At 34.8% G+C, this 17,798-nt stretch overlaps 1 protein-coding gene across 1 annotated transcript in view; it reads left to right on the forward strand.

Moving 5' to 3' along the window:
- LOC140137732 (uncharacterized) overlaps positions 1-17,798 on the forward strand; it is a 124,758-nt gene that overhangs the window by 40,502 nt on the left and 66,458 nt on the right. The window contains 2 exon segments of the mRNA XM_072159498.1: positions 106-159; positions 10,730-10,995. Coding sequence (XP_072015599.1) covers positions 106-159; positions 10,730-10,995 — 320 coding nt within the window.

Here is a 17,798-nt window from a genome sequence, read left to right on the forward strand (position 1 = left end):
TGGATATATGTGGCATAAGTCTTCATTTATAGCGTAATCGTTGGCCTTCCAAAAGTAGCCAATATCTAACCGATTTTTTTATTCGTTTTGTGTTTTATTAATCAGCTAATAGACAAACAGCCTTCTTTACAAGGCTTGCCATATTTGAGCCAAGGAGAGGTAGTTATAATTCATATAACCATTCCAAATTTGGCATCATTAGAACATATCTAGGGCATTTTTGGTGACATACTTGGGTAAAAGAAAGTAGGCCAAGTCAGGCCACAGACACATGAAGTGTTGGGCCTTCAGAGATCAATTATGTACAAAAGAAACTGGTACATTTTGATCAACATTGTATTTCCTCTGAAGCCTGTAGGAACATCTGAAACTTCTGAAATTTATCGTTCTGAAGGTTTATAATTATGAAATATAAATAGGTTTCATAATATTATTAAAAAGTGCCTTTTTCCAAAAGTGGCATTGATTTTTGGATTTTTTAAAGAATGAACTATGAAGCCATGTGTATTTTTTAATTATGAACCATTGAGTTCTGTCAAACCTTGCTGGTATATTATTCGCTGTCACAGTGCACATTAGAATATGACCGTTGTTAGGTCAACTGGATCACGCTTTCTTTGTTTTGAACCACTGATCGAAATGATCACAACACAAAGCCTATGGCATATCAAAATTCGGAGCAGGTGAATGAGCCCAGGCTTGGAGCAGTAACCAATGGTTACTAACATGCACTACGATAGCGAATTATGTCACCATACAGATCTTTGGCAAGGTCATCTGTGCTCATCTTGAATTTTGGTACCTACTCCAAAAGATTCTTTAATCGTGTGAAGGGAAAGATAAAGATGAAAATTAACATTCATTCCTTCAATCTTCCTTTCCAGTGTTAAAACTGAGGTTTCAGATGTTGTATTAAGATCTGTCGACATTCAAACTTTGAAGTTTGTCACCCTAAAATGCCATAGAGTGTCTTTAATATGCTTATAGTAATGCCCCATGACAAAGCAATTCAAGCTTTTGCATTTTGCTTACAATCATGCAATTACACTGTAGCCATGAATGAATGAATCCAGTAGGCCTAGGTCTACATGAATTGGATATGAAAGGATATGACATTTAAACAGAACAAGAAAGAAGTGAAACCATCAAACATTTACCTCAGGAGGAGGAGCTAGGAGGGGGCTATATGCACTGTGAACCACAGTAGCCTCATCCCCATAGCATAGTCCAATAACCTCAATTAAACAATCACTATGCAAAATTTGACCTCAAGTTGCAGAGTATGAGTTTTTGTATTGGGGTTAAAGAACTGTGCACAAATAGATGATAATGTTTTGGATCCTAGCGATGTATGCCATTTTGATGATCGCGATCCCTGCATCGCCCTTCATCTTCCTTCTGTCCACCCACTTTCCTGCTTACCTCACAGGTCATATAATATTCTTCAAATGTTCATACTCAATTTATGCTGATTTTGTTCAATTTTAATTTCAAACACTATAATCAAGCCGTTTACAAGCAAATATAAGTTGCCAAGACCAACAGGGATGTAAGCTTTCATTTGCTGGATGATTTCAGCCATTTTGACCGTTTGTGGGAGTATCCGCCAATTAGGTCAATTATATGAGGAAGGGTTTGACAAATTTGCAACATTTTACCTCAAATTCACTTCCACCCCTCTACCGAAATAGTGTGTTCTATTTTTTGTATGAATGACTTAACAATATTGTGGTTGGTGACCAATACAACTTCAAGGGCAGGTTGAACTGAACAGTTTAATAAAAAAAAATGCTTTTACTTTTTAAAAATGAAAATTAGTATAGGCCTATATATTAATCTGCATAAATGGGTCAAGATTGTTTGAATATTGTGATATAATAAGTCCACAGGCTAGGGATTTGATTCATGCCCTCAAATATCGACTGCTCAGTGCCAGAAGTGCAATAGCTGCCCTGTGAACATCTGACAGTTTACACACATTATATACTCATTTACACATAACAGTGACTTAAGGCAGCTATTGCACTTACTTACTTTTGGCACTGAGCATTCATATGTCCATATTACTCATCTCTCTGAAGAATGGCAAATATTTCTCTTGTGTGTATTTTGACCTTATTAAGATATCCTGACAGAAGACAACACTTATCATCAAACCATAAGGCGCTGTAAAAAAAAACCCTGTTCTATAGGGCGGAAGGACTTATGGTCAGGATTTTTTTCTGGAAGAGGATAATTGATCCTAAAAATCACTGAAAGAGCAAACTCTGAAAATCTGAAAATTTTGTGGGTTTTTTTTCCAAAGAGGTTCAGTAAAATCAATTAAATCCACTTTGGCCAAAAAACGGCTTTTTACTTGCATACGGCTATTTAAAAAAAAAATCTCCAACACAGTAAATTGGGGGTGGTAGAACCATTTTTTTTCTTTTTCTTATCTTTTTTTTTTGGTGGGTGTGAAGTTATTCACACTTGTCATATTCTTCAAATCAAACTAATTTATTTATGGCTACAGTGTAATTGCATTGTTTCATTAACATTTTGATTCATTTGATAATGAGACCTGAAAATTAATTAAAATGTTACAATTTCTTTTTGACCAAAGTCAGTTTTAAAATGATATTACTAGAGAGAATTTCTTATCCTGAATACTGAAATTTAAACACAGCAAAACTTTAATCCAGTACCAGGCAAGTTGACATGATCAACTGAAACTTTTTACAATTTTTTGAATCTAATTTATGCATGATCTCGTAGATTAGTTATCTACTAATTAAATGAAATTAATTTCAGCATCTTCCTTTATCTCTGCAAGTGGAATAACTAACAAAGTCCAGGAATAAAAGCCTTGCATATTTACAGGATATTTTTAGTTTAGTAGTTTCATGCAGGTTAGCATTGTTTATTTTTAGACTGAATGTGGAAAAAAATGCATCCACTCTGCTATATAATATGGAATGTTATTTGAAGTGCATAAAATTTGGTATGCTATTCTTATACTCGGTTCAATTTTAATTTGCATTATTTGAAGAGCTTGTTGGCTTTGATAGAAAAACTAGGGACATACCATAATTGTAAACCCTACTTATTTCAGGAAGGCTTTGTATTATAGCATGCTTCCATTAATTTAAAAAAAAAATCAAATCTGAAACCTTGTGAAGCCTTGCATAAATAAAATTTTATGAGTCTGCCATTAAAAAAATCATAGCTAAATCTCAATTTTCATTATACCCTTCAATGCAGCCCAGTTCTATCACTGTCAGTAATGTAGGCTAATTTCTCCCAGCTGTAAGTGATACAGACATTTCATTTCATAGTGGACATTACTGTATTGCCCATACTTTCATCGCTATATTGCCCATCCCTACTTCAGCTAGTCTGACTTATAGTACCCACTTTTTGCCTTCACTTGACATAGAGCTACATAGCCTATTGGAGCGATAAAGGATAGGATAATGCTCCTTTAATAAGCACTCAGTGAACTGTCAGGGGACATGCAATAGTACGATCAGACATATCTGGTTGCACATCATGTGTCCAATCTGTTTTTAAATCATGGTGATCATACTAGCATTGGAAACTTCATGGAAAAGTGTGGGTATAAAAAACATACCCCCAGATTGACGAGTTACGAGTGCAGACCAGACCATACAGGAACAAGACTAGGCAGCTCTGTCCTGTTTGTTCCATGCCTTGTTACATCATCATGTTCTACGATGGGGAAAATTGGGACAAGAAATGGGTCTCTTGTTTGTCAGACTATGACACAGTAATGATGTACTTAGACGAAGCAACAGCTCTTTCAGACCTTTGCAATACACAGTTAATGACTACTCTCTGCACTTAAATTGTCCATTAATGCTTACTATGTGAAATCTTAACTCGTCATTCTGCCTTGGCAAAAGAATCGTGACAGTACATTTTTCAAAAGAATAATATCATAATATTATCTTTGTGCCATTGTCATCAAGTGCTATTCACTAGCTGTCATTATGTGTAGGATGCAAATTGATAAGAATATAGGATCAAAAAAAGCCATATCAATATGGATTATTGGGCTGTTCCAGTTGAGATACTTACACCCCCACACTTAATGGAAGACATGACCTTAATCTCCCACTCAGGGTTTGCAGCTTTCAAATGAAGTAACTCATTCAGGTAACATAACCCCATTTGAAATTCACACTCCCTGTGTAGAAGATTAGGATCATGTCTTCCACAGAGGGTGTATGGATTTTAACTGGAACAGCCAATTGTGGTTTATCTAGACCATGCTTATGCTACATCATGACTATGCCAATTATAGAGCTTAAAGATTTTTGAATATCCATGCATTGATGTCAATTATTATTATCATTTTGATCATTCATAGAATTCCGTGTATGTTTAATCCCTGGTATTATCATCAATTTGCTTTATCATTATGCTGAATGTAACAGTTTGATATTTTATATGATTCATTGATTCTATGTTATAAAATATTCTCTCAATGTTTGTCATTCAGGAATGTAATGATTAACATTATGCTTGCTTTTGAGTAAACCAAGTGTTAGGGACAATATGTACAAGTGGCATTATTGATAATATCCTCTTTCCATTGAGGATGCACTGTCAGCACAATAAAGAAGTTAGCACATCTTTGAACAAGTTCATTTGGAATGTTAGGTTCAACTGATAACATGGTTCTTTTTAACAATTCTGGTATGTAAGAGGAAACAGTCAGATGTGATGAGTTGCCAGTCTGATGAAATCACTAGTGTAGTGGTGAAACATCACTAAAATGTGAGTAATCAACAGCATTTTTTTATCAGAATTGTTAAAAAGAACCAAGTTAACAAATAAGTTATCTTATTATGCTGTGGGGCTGATTTTGGGTTCAGTTCATTCACTGATGAGGACATAACTTTGACTTCTTATATAGCACAAAAGTATTACGTAAACTAAGATTTTTATTTTTATTTTTGTATTAATTTGAGAATGTATAATGTATGTTTGTAATTAATATTGAATCAATTTTGTCGCTTGTATCGATTATCAGTAATTTATAACATTTCATTTATTATTATTAACTTATAATTTTTCAATTTGCATGGAACTGATCTTAATGATGATATGAAACAAGTTTGTTGTATGGCTGATGCATGTGCATTGCGCAGATGATAGTATGCAAGTTTGAAGTACGCAAGTGTGTGGCTCATGTATATATGCATGTCATAAAGTGACTGACTCATTTTAAGGTGCTTTCTTGTGTGCGTGTGTGTATTTTTGTCCGTAGAGTGTTTTACAAAGTCATTGTGTGCATGTTGTTTCTTCTCTCATATATGTTTGCATGTATACTTTGTGTGTTTTTTCTCCATTTTGTGAACCACTTATATTGCTATTTTTTGTTTGGCTTAAACTGCCTGAGAAATTTCATCCCTTTTTCAATACCTCATACTTAATCCCCTATCCCCTTTCCTTTCTGTGGGAATGTAAATATTGATAAAAAATAGTTTTGAGCAGATTTGATGTTTATACAGGAAATATTATGGATTATAGTTGACAAATGTCACAATTATAGGTTACAAATGTCACAATTGTAGTTGACAAATGGCACGATATTGATTGGTTTCGTTTCTATGTGGAACAAGAATTTTATCAGTCTTGTCATCTGGGTTCAAACATGGATTTAAATTAACTCGGTGGCATGTTTTCATTCAAAATTTGGATTTGAGTTTATTGGTATAACTATATATTTTGCTATGAGCAACTTATATATATAGGTTGTTCATGATAGGTATCTTTCCTTCCTTGAGCTTGGATGTTGTAGGGAATCAGTGAACGTCTAGTATTATTATGTAAGTGCTTTATACTACCTATTGAAACTCGTATATTGAAAAATTTCTTTATGATGTGAAATGCAAATATCATTTCTTGATTTGCGAAAAAAATTCCTAGCAACTTTCTTTTTTGTGCACACTGACTGTACACCATGTATTCCGGAAATCTCCTATTTCGATTTTCGCTCAAGACAACGAGCAGCCATCTTGCATTCTGTTGCCGTAGCAACCGTATCCCGATCGGAGTCGGTTCTCGTTGATATCCATGAGGTGAGTAACTTGACGATATGATTTCAAATTGAGTGTTTTCTGAAGTGGAAATTAATCTGTGTGTTGATTGCTAGCTGCCTCCCCCCACTATTAGTGGCACTAATTCCCTTCCCTTTTATCATGGTAGTTTTATTAGTTATGCCAGTTGTGCACTGATATTGATGACGACTATGATATAGTAGTATATTTATTTCGATGGTTTCCCCTTCGTGGCATGGATTTTCTCATCCCTCCTCTCCCAAACATCTTCCTTCTGGAGCTAATAGGCCCTATATGATAAGTTTGGACGATTTAAAATTAATGTCCGCAAAAGTGTTTTTGCAAAATGATTATCATTTCACTTTAATTAACAAATAAGTAAATAAATAAAGTTAATTTCTATGTTCATATCCATACGATCAATTTCTATACATTTCAGATTTCAATTCACACTTCCAAGTCCCAATTTTTATGTTATATGCAACCAGGCTATACCTGCATCAAATTCAATTCCTAAGTGTTATATTTTATTCTCAACACCCTTTTTAATTCCCAAAGGGACAAAAATTAATATTTGAAAAAAATATATCTAATCAATTTTACGTGACCTACTCTTGTAAATGAGTCACCCCAAAGATGTTGTAACAATGACTAATGACAAGTGATGCTATAAACCATTGCATTTAATACATCATGAAAAAAAGAGAAATTACCGCAAATATGACTGCTTGAAGCAGGAGAAAATCCTTTAAAAAAATTGATGATAGAGGGCAGACTTTATGTCTATCAAGTGTAAATAAAATGGGCAGATGATGCAGACTAGAGATGTCTGCTACCAATTTGGTTTGACATTTTATGCTCTTACTCTTATTACTATTTGATTACGCCTACTCTACCCAGTTACACTTAAAACATTTTTGATATTTTTGAAAAACAGTTTTTGAAAATTGACCTGCAGTTTAAATTTTTTTTTAAATTAAAAAAAAAATGTTTGTAAATAATTATTCTGTGCGTGCAAGAAACCCCGAATCACATATTCCAGTAAGCGTTCTATTGCAACTCAAATCATGATGCAGAATAACATTAACTTTCACCTTGCTCTGTATAATAAAATCCCTCTCTGTCAGCCATTCCACCTTCCAAACCCTTCTGGAAATTACCTTCAATTAAGCCTTTGTTTCATGTAATTGTCTGTCGGTTTATTTGTTTCTTTTATTGTATTTTTGTCTAGTACCTGTATGTGCTATACTCTTTCCAGTCTGACTTGAGATATTGATTCTCAGCATCATATTGTTCATAATTCTAGTCTGTCTAGTCTTGTCTTATTTGTCAGTATTTTGTTGTTCTGTATAATTGTTTATCAATACTCTGTCCAGTTGCGCTTGTAACTTGTCTGATAATTCTGTAGCTGTGATTTTGTTACTATACTCTGTTCTAGCTGACTTGTAACCAGATTGATTTCTCTGTTCCATGTTTTGTCTTTTTTCTATCATTTATGTTGGTATTTAGTGTGTACTGTGTCAATGAGTGAGTGATTGGTTGATAGACAAATGGATGGATGGATGCCTGTCTGAAGAATATGATAATGAGATATGTTAACCTTCTTTGTGCAGTCATCTAGAAAAGCATACAATAAAAAATGGAATTAAATTTGTTACAGAAGCATGCAAATCCATTTTCAATGGATTATTCAAAATGTTAGGCTTTGTCTTGTAAATTTGGCAAAATTGTTGATCTAAAACATTGATTCTTTTATAAAGAGTTTTAAAACCACAGGCCTATTAATATATCTACTTTTGTAGATAATGCGGAAACAACTCAAAAATTTGGCACAAAAAAACTGAAATTTTAATTTTATACAAATTTAGTCACATATTTATTGCTCCTCGGCTTTATGCATGTAGTAGTTTATACACGTTTGGTATAAGGTATCGAGAATGATGATTTGATGAGAGCTGATTAGATGAATTATCAAATGATCAGGTATTTGTACTGTTTGTGTTTTTTAAAGTGCATTTTTTGCAGAAGTAAAGCAGTGGTATTAAATAGGTCAAAATATGACATTTTCTGAAAGGGTCAAATGTCAAATTATAAAATCTTTCAAAATTCTGTTGACATCTTTGGACTATTGTCTAAACAATAACATTTTGCATGGGTGGCGATAACTGTCATAACTTGACATATATTTACAGAGATAATTTGAGAAGAGATGTATAAATATGACCTCTGACCCAATACTGGTCATGTTTGTACTTAGCTAAGTGCATTATTTGTTCAGAAAATTGAATTATACAAATAAAGTGAAATTCTGATTTGTTTTTCAAGATTTTGTTCAACTTTTTTGTCTAAATATTAAAATTGCGCTTTGATGGGTTAACGGTTTCATAACATGAGGTATAGCTAGATGATGATTGATGGTTTGAGGAGAGCTGGATGAATCACTTTAGATGGCTAGGTATTGATGAAACACTGTGGAATGATGGCTAACTTATTCTGGGAACTAATCAGTATTGATGATGATGATTCAAGATGAAGCGGTAATAGAGTACATACGTCCGACTGAGATGCCATGCCGACATGGAACTGTTTGACAAGTTCTTGAAGTGGTGACTCGGTAACCAACATCATGATGGCAGTCTTCGTAGTGCTGATAAAATCAGTACAATTTTGGATGTATGTACATTGCAAAAAAAAGCACCATTAAGTTGCCCAGATACATTCATTGCAGGAATCCACAACCTGAAAATCTTAGTTTTTGCATTTTTTGAAGCGTTGCTGTGCAATAACTTAAAAGTGCATCACTCAGTTTTGACCAAAGTAAGCAGTGAGACTAATTATTTGAATACCGCAATGTGTATTTGTCGTGGATTGAGTAAATATGGTATGCAAATAGACCAGGTCATATGGAGGAAGCAACATTCATGTAAATCACTCGTTCAAACACATTGCTCTTCTTATTATATCCGGTGATATATTTAAAAAAATCAAATATCTTCGAAATTTTTCTTTTTTTAATTAGGACAAAATAACTTTTTCAATATGGGTGTGTTTATATATGTATTAAGAGATGTCCAGGGTGTGTCCATCAGTCTGTCTGTTGTCTGTCTCTCTGTCTGTTGTCTGTCTGTCTGTATATATATACAATGTCTGTTCGTTTATCTATATCTGTTCAGTACTTTGTTTACCATTTCGTGAATATGTTATTGTATTTGTGAGAGGAATGTTGTATGTGTGTATCAGTCTGCGGGAGTGCGGGTGTGTGTCTAGGGGTGCGTATGCATATATGTAAGTGGTGTATCATGTGTATGGGTGGGGTGTGTATATGCGGCTGTGTATGCGGGTGTGGGGGTCCATGTGACATACTGTGATGAATTGTATGGATAAAAGTGATAAGGGATTGGTCTGTTGAACTGGTATGAATTGTAAGTATGGCATATTGCTTTGCCCATTTGATTACAATATATTGACATCATTTTCACCCTGTCATCTACATTCAAGTCATTTGATACTTGCCTTCAAGCATTATCGTATCACTGAATTATGTTAATCATCAAAATTGCCCATCATAGCAAAGTAGAACAACTCCCTGCCCTAAAGAACCTCAATTTAATCATACCACTTCAGTGACCAATCAATGGGCATTAATTTGCCAAGCGTGTGCGTTTGATCAGTTCCAATGCCATATGAAATTAATATACACATTTTTTACAAGTAGCTAAGAGAAAATATTTTATGATGAATGATGGAGACAAGAATATAAATATAGTAATATAGATTTTAATTGTTTTGTCTTGTACATTTCTGTGTTACATAATTAATCTGTTAATGAGTCTACAGTACATGTTGTCTATTTTGTTAATGTACATGTCTATCCAGTAGTCCTACATATAGGACCCGTTTTGACTAAGCAATTCCACTAATGTCTTACCAGCTATAGTGGAAGGTGATTAAAATGGGTTCTACAAGTCGGACTACTCATCAAGCCAATCATTTATTGATCGGCTAGCTGTGTCTCTCATTTTTTGCATCGCATTAATTATCCCAAACCAAACCACGCTGAGTGAGAATCATTATACATACATTTGTGTGTATAATTTATTTGTACGTATAATTATCGCATCGTATCATAGCATGCTTGTATCCAAGATATGCTAACCATTTTGTTGCCGCACAAGTCGTCGCACCTGTTTTAATTGACTGGTAGGCTAGCTTGCGTTACTATCATCAAATGGAAACAGAATTATGCATATTGTGGATGTCAGTACGAGTGCAGCATCAGTGCACAAGAGATTGAGTCATCATGATGCATTTTTGATATTTTTATAAAATATTTTTGTATCTAACTCTAATCATTGACTACTTATAACTGGGAACAGTATATTTCTGGATATAGCCAGCCTACCAGGGATCATCCTAAATCCAAGCTAATCCAGTGTGTTAAGTTGTCATTTTTTTGCATGCAGTAATTTATTTAGCAAGCCAAGGACAAGTCACTTGGCAGGAATAGACACCATTGTTGAAAACCTCTGAATCATCTCCACAACATAGCTTGCCTGTTGTTGTTGTGTATAATGCATGCAAAATCCATTGCAACTATACTGCTTGACTGACTCTCTCATATGTATACATGTAATAACACACATACTCCTCCGTTGTGTTTGCAGAAAATGTGTCCGGCCAAAGAAGATCAAGTACAAGACGCTTGGACACCAACAGGTTCTCGCAATTTAACAAATCAATAGAACAAGTGGATAATAATACAGAGAAGCCGAAATCGCCGACAAAGAAATCAGCAGGTCGGATAGACAGATCACGGTTTGCCAAGTTTGAGATGAATAACCAACAGAATGGAGGAGAGGCCCAACCTAAGAAAGTCACCAGAAATTTTGTTATCAACAAAGGAGTAGCGAAGAGGTTCGGCAGTACAGATGTGAGTACACTTTTGCTTGTCTTTTGGTTATTATAGTTCCATTCAGTTCACTTTCTTAGTTAGAAATTGAATGGACAAATTGGACAATATTTTGGTATAGGTCTATACATGTGATTTGTATACCAATGTACTAGTATTATAAAGGTCATTGGTTGTAAAAGTATTGTTCACAAATAAGGCCATTATGACATTTGTCCATTCAATATCTGAATAGAAAATGACCTTTATACAGGAAGTTGGTCCTAATCTGTGACCTTTCAAAGACAATATCATAATGGTATGAGAGAAAACATAAATTGTTTTGGTTGTCATCCAAATAAGTTTAACATAAAGAAAAGCTATCTGGCTCAATTCCCTGAAATGGAGAGCCCAGTGACCCGCCCAGTGAATCTGAAGCTTAGCAGCCAACACAAAAATGCTGGTTTTATCTATTCCAGCTCCATACGCCTCATTAATTTCCCCGGACCTTTGGATGCAGTAAAACAGTACATTATATAAGCAATTTACTTTGAAAAATCAATATAAGAATTGTAGCGCTACTTTTCATGCCCCTCCAGTGAACAGAGGCCTAATCCTACCCAGAAAATATGCATGGGATGTCACTGTGTTGGAACAGATTATAATTATAAAATATTGAATGGTTTTGAGTGTGATAGAAGGACACATCTTCTATAGAAGATAGTTCGACTTATGCAATATTTTCTATCAAGTGCAATATCTTGTATCACATGAAAATAAGCCATTCAATATTATTATTAATTATTATTATTATTTATATCAGATTACCTTGGTAAAAATAAATTAAATATATCATCTGCACATACAATATTTTTCTAAAATATTGTAGTCATCCGGGTACTTCGTAAAAATTATGCAATACGCGGATTGTTTTTGCTTCAAATGTACATACATTTTAAATCAACATCTATTTGAAATAAATGCATATTAATCATAAATTACAAGCCTTAAACATGGTTTCCCATTCTAATTTTATTTCTATAAATCCACTCACAAAAAAGTCTCAGCATCTTCTCCCAAGTGCATTATGGCAGGATAATGGCGCCATGACAGTTTTCTAAAACGCTTATGCTAAATGGAAATGCATTAAAGTTGAAGAAAGTACATGATGTACATCCCATGAGTTATTGCAATTTCTAAAATTAGCATACATTAGATTTACAAGTGTTAAAAACTGATGTTTTACACCATTATTTTTTCTTCAAACAGAATTTTATTTATGTACATCTATAGAAACAGGGTGAATTTAATAGGAATAGTTCCTTACAATTTGAATTTATCCATAGCTAACCAACCGGTGGTGAATTAAGTCACCAAAATGGTTGGAAGAACTGCAGTTCTTAACATTTTGAGTATTGAATAGGATGTAGGATTAAGATTAGGGTTAGAATTAAGATTATACGGTTGAGTTAGGATTAAGGTTATTGAGTTAGGATTAGGGTTTAGAGTTGGGATTTAGGGTTAGATGTAGGAGTTGAGAAACAGGGAAGAAATGTTCCGAGTGAAAGAGACTAATTTTAGTTTCTAGTATTCTTAGTACGCTGCTATTCAGTTCTTCTTGAAATATTTTATAAACTGAACGTGTATCATCAAAATGTCATATTTGCATTTGGAGATGCTCCATGTTTAAAGTAAAGCTTCTGCTACTTACAGTCACTCCAGTCAGTGTGAACTAGTGAACTTAAAACGGGGACTGAATGTTAATTAGAGTCTTGTTTGGGAAGAGTCATGTCCAAAAGACCATTTCACAGTACTTACTGCTGTATCAAATCACATAATTTTATAGGAATACATATCAGATTTGAAAAGAATTTTGGTTCTTAATTTTCATCTAAAAATTGCAATGGAAATTCAAATTCCAGTCATCAGCAAATGTTAACGATAAACATGTAAAGAGCAGTTGATGACTCAAGACACATACTTGATTTTGAACAAACAAATACTGGCGATGTATCAGTAGGAAGATGTCAAACTTGCTCATCTGTAAGGACACAGTTCATTCAAATCCTAATCTTGTACATTGACAGAATGACATGTGAATCCAGAACTTGAGGTCAAATTTATCCACAACTTGAGGTCAAATTTTGAACATTCATAATTGCTAAATTTGAGAAGAACTTATATTGGAAATAGATAAATATTAAAATGTAGGAATTTATGTAGCACTTTAGATCCATAATTTACAGATATCAAAGTGCTTTACATATTCCACTTCCATTAGGATACATCATTATCACATCATCTGGCAGCCAATAATAACAGCACTGTTATGACTACCCCTAACAGCTCCCCATTGTACACCTGGGTGGAGTGGGACAAGTAAGATAAGTGTCTTACCCAAGGACACAACACATTGGCCAAGATGGGGTTCGAACCCACAACTTTGTAGTCATGAGTCAAACGCCCTAAAGCCACCATGCTCTCATTGGAAAGGGCTCATTTTGATTCTTTCACACATTGGCCAAGATGGGGTTCGAACCCACAACTTTGTAGTCATGAGTCAAATGCCCTAAGCCACCATGCTCTCATTGGAAAGGGCTCATTTTGATTCTTTCAAAAATTCACCTGCCTTTTCTCTGAACAACCCGGTTTCACTGAACAGGAAATTACCAAATATTATGGCAGCAATCTTCTTAAATCATGAAGTTGAACAGCCAAAATAGTGAGTGTGAACCCTGAATCCCAGGGTGCTGAACAGCCAAAATTGTGAGTGTGAACCCTGAATCCCAGGGTGCTGGATTTTGCCCGGATCATTACCAGACACTAAATTATATTATTGCTTAGCAATTCACAGTTCTATAGGTTCATATTAGAAGTGAGAAGTACCAATAATTTTCCCATCCATAATATTTATATTGCTCAATTAGCCAATTAATTATCAAGTTTGCATTCAAAAACGAGCCGGCTCATTTAAGGTTGGTCTGAACCCTGGAATTATGGAAACTTTCGGGCCTCATAACTGCTAAATTGTTGGTGTAAAGTATATTAAAGTATACATATTTAGAATGGCAAAGACGTGATAAGTTCATCTGTGAGGTCAAATTTGGGCCAAAATGCTCATTTGTGGCCCAAAATCCCCAAAAACGGTTTTTATTATTACTTTTTAAAAACTAGATAAAAAAAATCTAGGAGCCGTTTTTTTATTTTTTTTAATTTTGACCAACTTCACTGGGATTTTGGGCCAAAAATTAGCATTTTGGCCCAAATTTGACCTCACAGATGAACTTATCAAGTCTTTGCCATTCTAAATATGTATACTTTTATATACTTTACACCAACAATTTAGCAGTTAATGAGGCCTGAAAGTTTCCATAATTCCAGGGTTCAGACCAACCTTAATACCTGCATCTGTTGCAAAATACACGTTGCATACAGTACTATAGCACTAATTAATGGCTTCCCATTTTGACATTGTATTATTCATGTCTAATTATGGCTAAATAATGAGTGATAAGATCAGGTTTATGCTGAGACAATTTCCTCAAACAATTTGACTTGGGTAATGGAGGATTAGCAGTTGATCCTTTCTAGCTGCGAAGGGAGTTGAGACATATATGAGCTGTCAAACAATGACCAGTTTTAAGTGCAAACTATGACATGTGATATTGCATTGTGTAAGGTTGCACATGGTTTCCAAATTCTGCTGCCACTCGTTCCCAAACATCAATGAGCTATTTATAGCATTTTTGTACAAAGAGGACACAAGAGATGAAAAAAATTGTTGGTTTTACAGTCAAATAGAGGAATTGGAATTTTATTATTACCGTAGTAACAAAGTGGAATTTCAGGGGTAAGGCCTACATGCATTTGAATTTTAATGTCCTTCAGTCCAGCGCCACAATTAGGCACTATAGTAAAAATTTAATTTGAATGAACACAGCTGCCAACAGCTGTACACGATCGGATTGCAATCATATTTCAAAATACAAAATATGGGCGATCAGATAAACTGATCAAACTATCAAACCGATATGATCGGAAATACCAGCCAATCAGAGTGAATTTGATACACGGATGTTCGTCACGCTATGTTCTTTCAAATGAAATTTCTACTGTAGCTGCTTATGATGATAATTTCTGGACAGATTTATTGAAATTTCCACAGTTGTGCAATATACATGTACCTGTGGTAATTCTGTCCTTCAAATGGAAGAATCTTCACACAGTTTTATCCTACTCCAGGACACCACAGGGCACTGGTTTCTACAAGTTGTCTAAGATAGCTTCCTCAAAGTAGAATATCAAAATAATCATGACTGACAATGCTAATAACCCAGAGCTAGGTATTATTAGCCCAGAAGAGAAACACACACATCCTATTCAGCAACGAGACTATAGGGCATCAAGGTGAACAGGCTAAAACAAAGTTGTAAACATTTAAAAATAAACTGTAAGGAGGCGGCGGATATTTTCATAGACATTTAACAGTAGGGAGAGAAACAGACATCTAGTGCAAAGAGTGGTATTTGTCAAAAGTCTGTAACTTATAGATGGAGTTTGAGATTGCACTGCTATTAATGAAAACCTTCCTGAAAATGTGTTGAAGTCTGTTGTTGGGGACGTCCTAGCCTGCGGACATAACATGAGTGTTGACCACTTCCACCAACTGTTATCAGCTGTAAACAATGACTGATAGTTTAAAAGGAAGATTCCCCTCTTTTATGTTAGGTATTCTGAAACTTAAATTGTTGCTTTCATAATAGGTAAGACAATGAATTCTCTTGTAGGCTTCATCATGTGATGACCACTCCCATCTGCCAGTTAAACCTAATCTTTGGTAACTTTTTTGTTTGGCAAGACTTATGTCACCCATAGGATTAGTGTTATGTTTTAGGGTTGGGATTACTGTAAGGAACTATTGGGGTTAGGGTTAGGAATATGATTGGTGTGGCAACCACTATTCTAAAGTTTCTGCATTTGTTTTTCTTTGAGTTAAATTAAAATCCTGTAAAAACATTCATCATATGACCAATGCTAGCAGATGTTGATCTCTTAATGATGAGCCTGGCTGACATATTTTGTTTGCCCATTTCCACCAGAAAGGCCCAACATGCTTTTTATAGCCTTTCTATATATTTTGCTTGGGTCTGGTGTGAACTTTTCATGGAATCAAGCGTGTCTCCTTACTTACCAACTAGGTAAACAGACAAACTGATTCAAGTGTTTTTGTCTAGAATGTTAATAATGACGGAGCATGTGGTATAGTATCAGTTCCTGGGATTGTGGTAAAGGGAAGCGGCAAGATTATGTAGTTGATGATTTGTTCGCAAATTTCTCATGCTCGTTCAACAGACCAGTCAGGACTAGCCACGCAATGGCTTCATCGGATAGAGATAGAAATCTGTTTGACTTCTACCCATTGATTATATCTTTGATAACAACAAAATCACTGACACTTAGCCTAGGCCGTTCTTTATTTTTGTACTTCCAGCGATAACAAATACCTTATGAAATGAAAGCAATGATTCACAACTTGTATTTTCCCTTTACTTATTCCCATTTGTTATTTCAGGAGTTTATCAATACATAAGCGATTACGGAATCTTAGGCCACAGAATAATTTATGTAGGCCAATTTCCCCCTTTAAGGGAACGTTTTTCTTCAGTACTACATGTATAGGCAACATGTTATTCAACAAAGTGCATAAGCTGTGTAGTTGGCCTACAAACCAATTCCCCTTTGAGTTTGAGTCATATTTACTAATATATAAACCAATGCGACATGACAAAGCAAATGTATTCCATTTGTCGGCAAATTTGATTCTAAGATAGGACTAAAATAAACGTTCAATTTTTCTTGTGTTTGATCGTTTTCAACAACAGTAATATTCTCATATCTCATGATCAATAATTCAAATCCCTTTAGAATTGTCACCAAATTGATGGCTATTAACAAGAAGGATGTGAACATTTTGAAAAAATATTTTCTTGATAGAATGACTCATTTTCAGCGATCACATTATAGATAAATCTTAAGCTTTCTTCAGAGTAACAAATCATGTTGTATTTAGCTGAGTGCATTTTGGTTCCTGTGTGTAGCATAATGCAATAACACTATATGACCTATTTATATGGAAGGATTAGGTTGCTGTCATTAGTGTTGATTTCTTAATGGATTTCTGTCAGCTTGTCCCTGATTTGTCTTAGCTTTTATTGGTTTTCATGACTTTATTACCAGTGGCATGTCCAGGGGGGCTTTGGGTGCTGAAGCCCCCTACACTTTGTTAAAAATCATATAAAATCAGCTGTTTTTGGTGATTTTAGCCATAAAGCCCCCCGCACATCTCTGAAAGCCCCTCTGAGCCCCCCGCAGGAAAACATCCCTCCTTGAAACAAAATTAGAAATGGGTTCAAATGAAATCATTTTTTAAAAGAGAATAAGATTAATAAAATCAGGTGGTGGTCGCATTGCATTCTCTGAATTCAGTAAATTTTCATCGTCAACCGTGTAATTGAATGGGATTATTTTGACATTTTAAAACGCTTGAAATATCACAAACAAATAGGCCTATGTTAATAAATAATATAATTACAAGCTAAAACCGAACCGTTGGGGTTCGATAATGAACCCCACAAAACTAACCAAGTATATGGAAAATGCCATATATGGCCGGGCGGTTTCACAAGTTGCCGGCTCGATCATGCCATTCGCCGCCTGAATAAAATCAACATTTTTAACTCTTACCCCACCCCTCCCCCAATTAAACTTGTTTTGATCATATAAAGGTTTCATCCATCCTTGCTTTGCAATCTTTTTGTTGGGCTGTGTTTTGCAATGGTTCAAGT

Source organism: Amphiura filiformis, chromosome 17, assembly GCF_039555335.1.
Source record: "Amphiura filiformis chromosome 17, Afil_fr2py, whole genome shotgun sequence".
Taxonomy (NCBI): Eukaryota; Metazoa; Echinodermata; class Ophiuroidea; order Amphilepidida; family Amphiuridae; genus Amphiura; species Amphiura filiformis.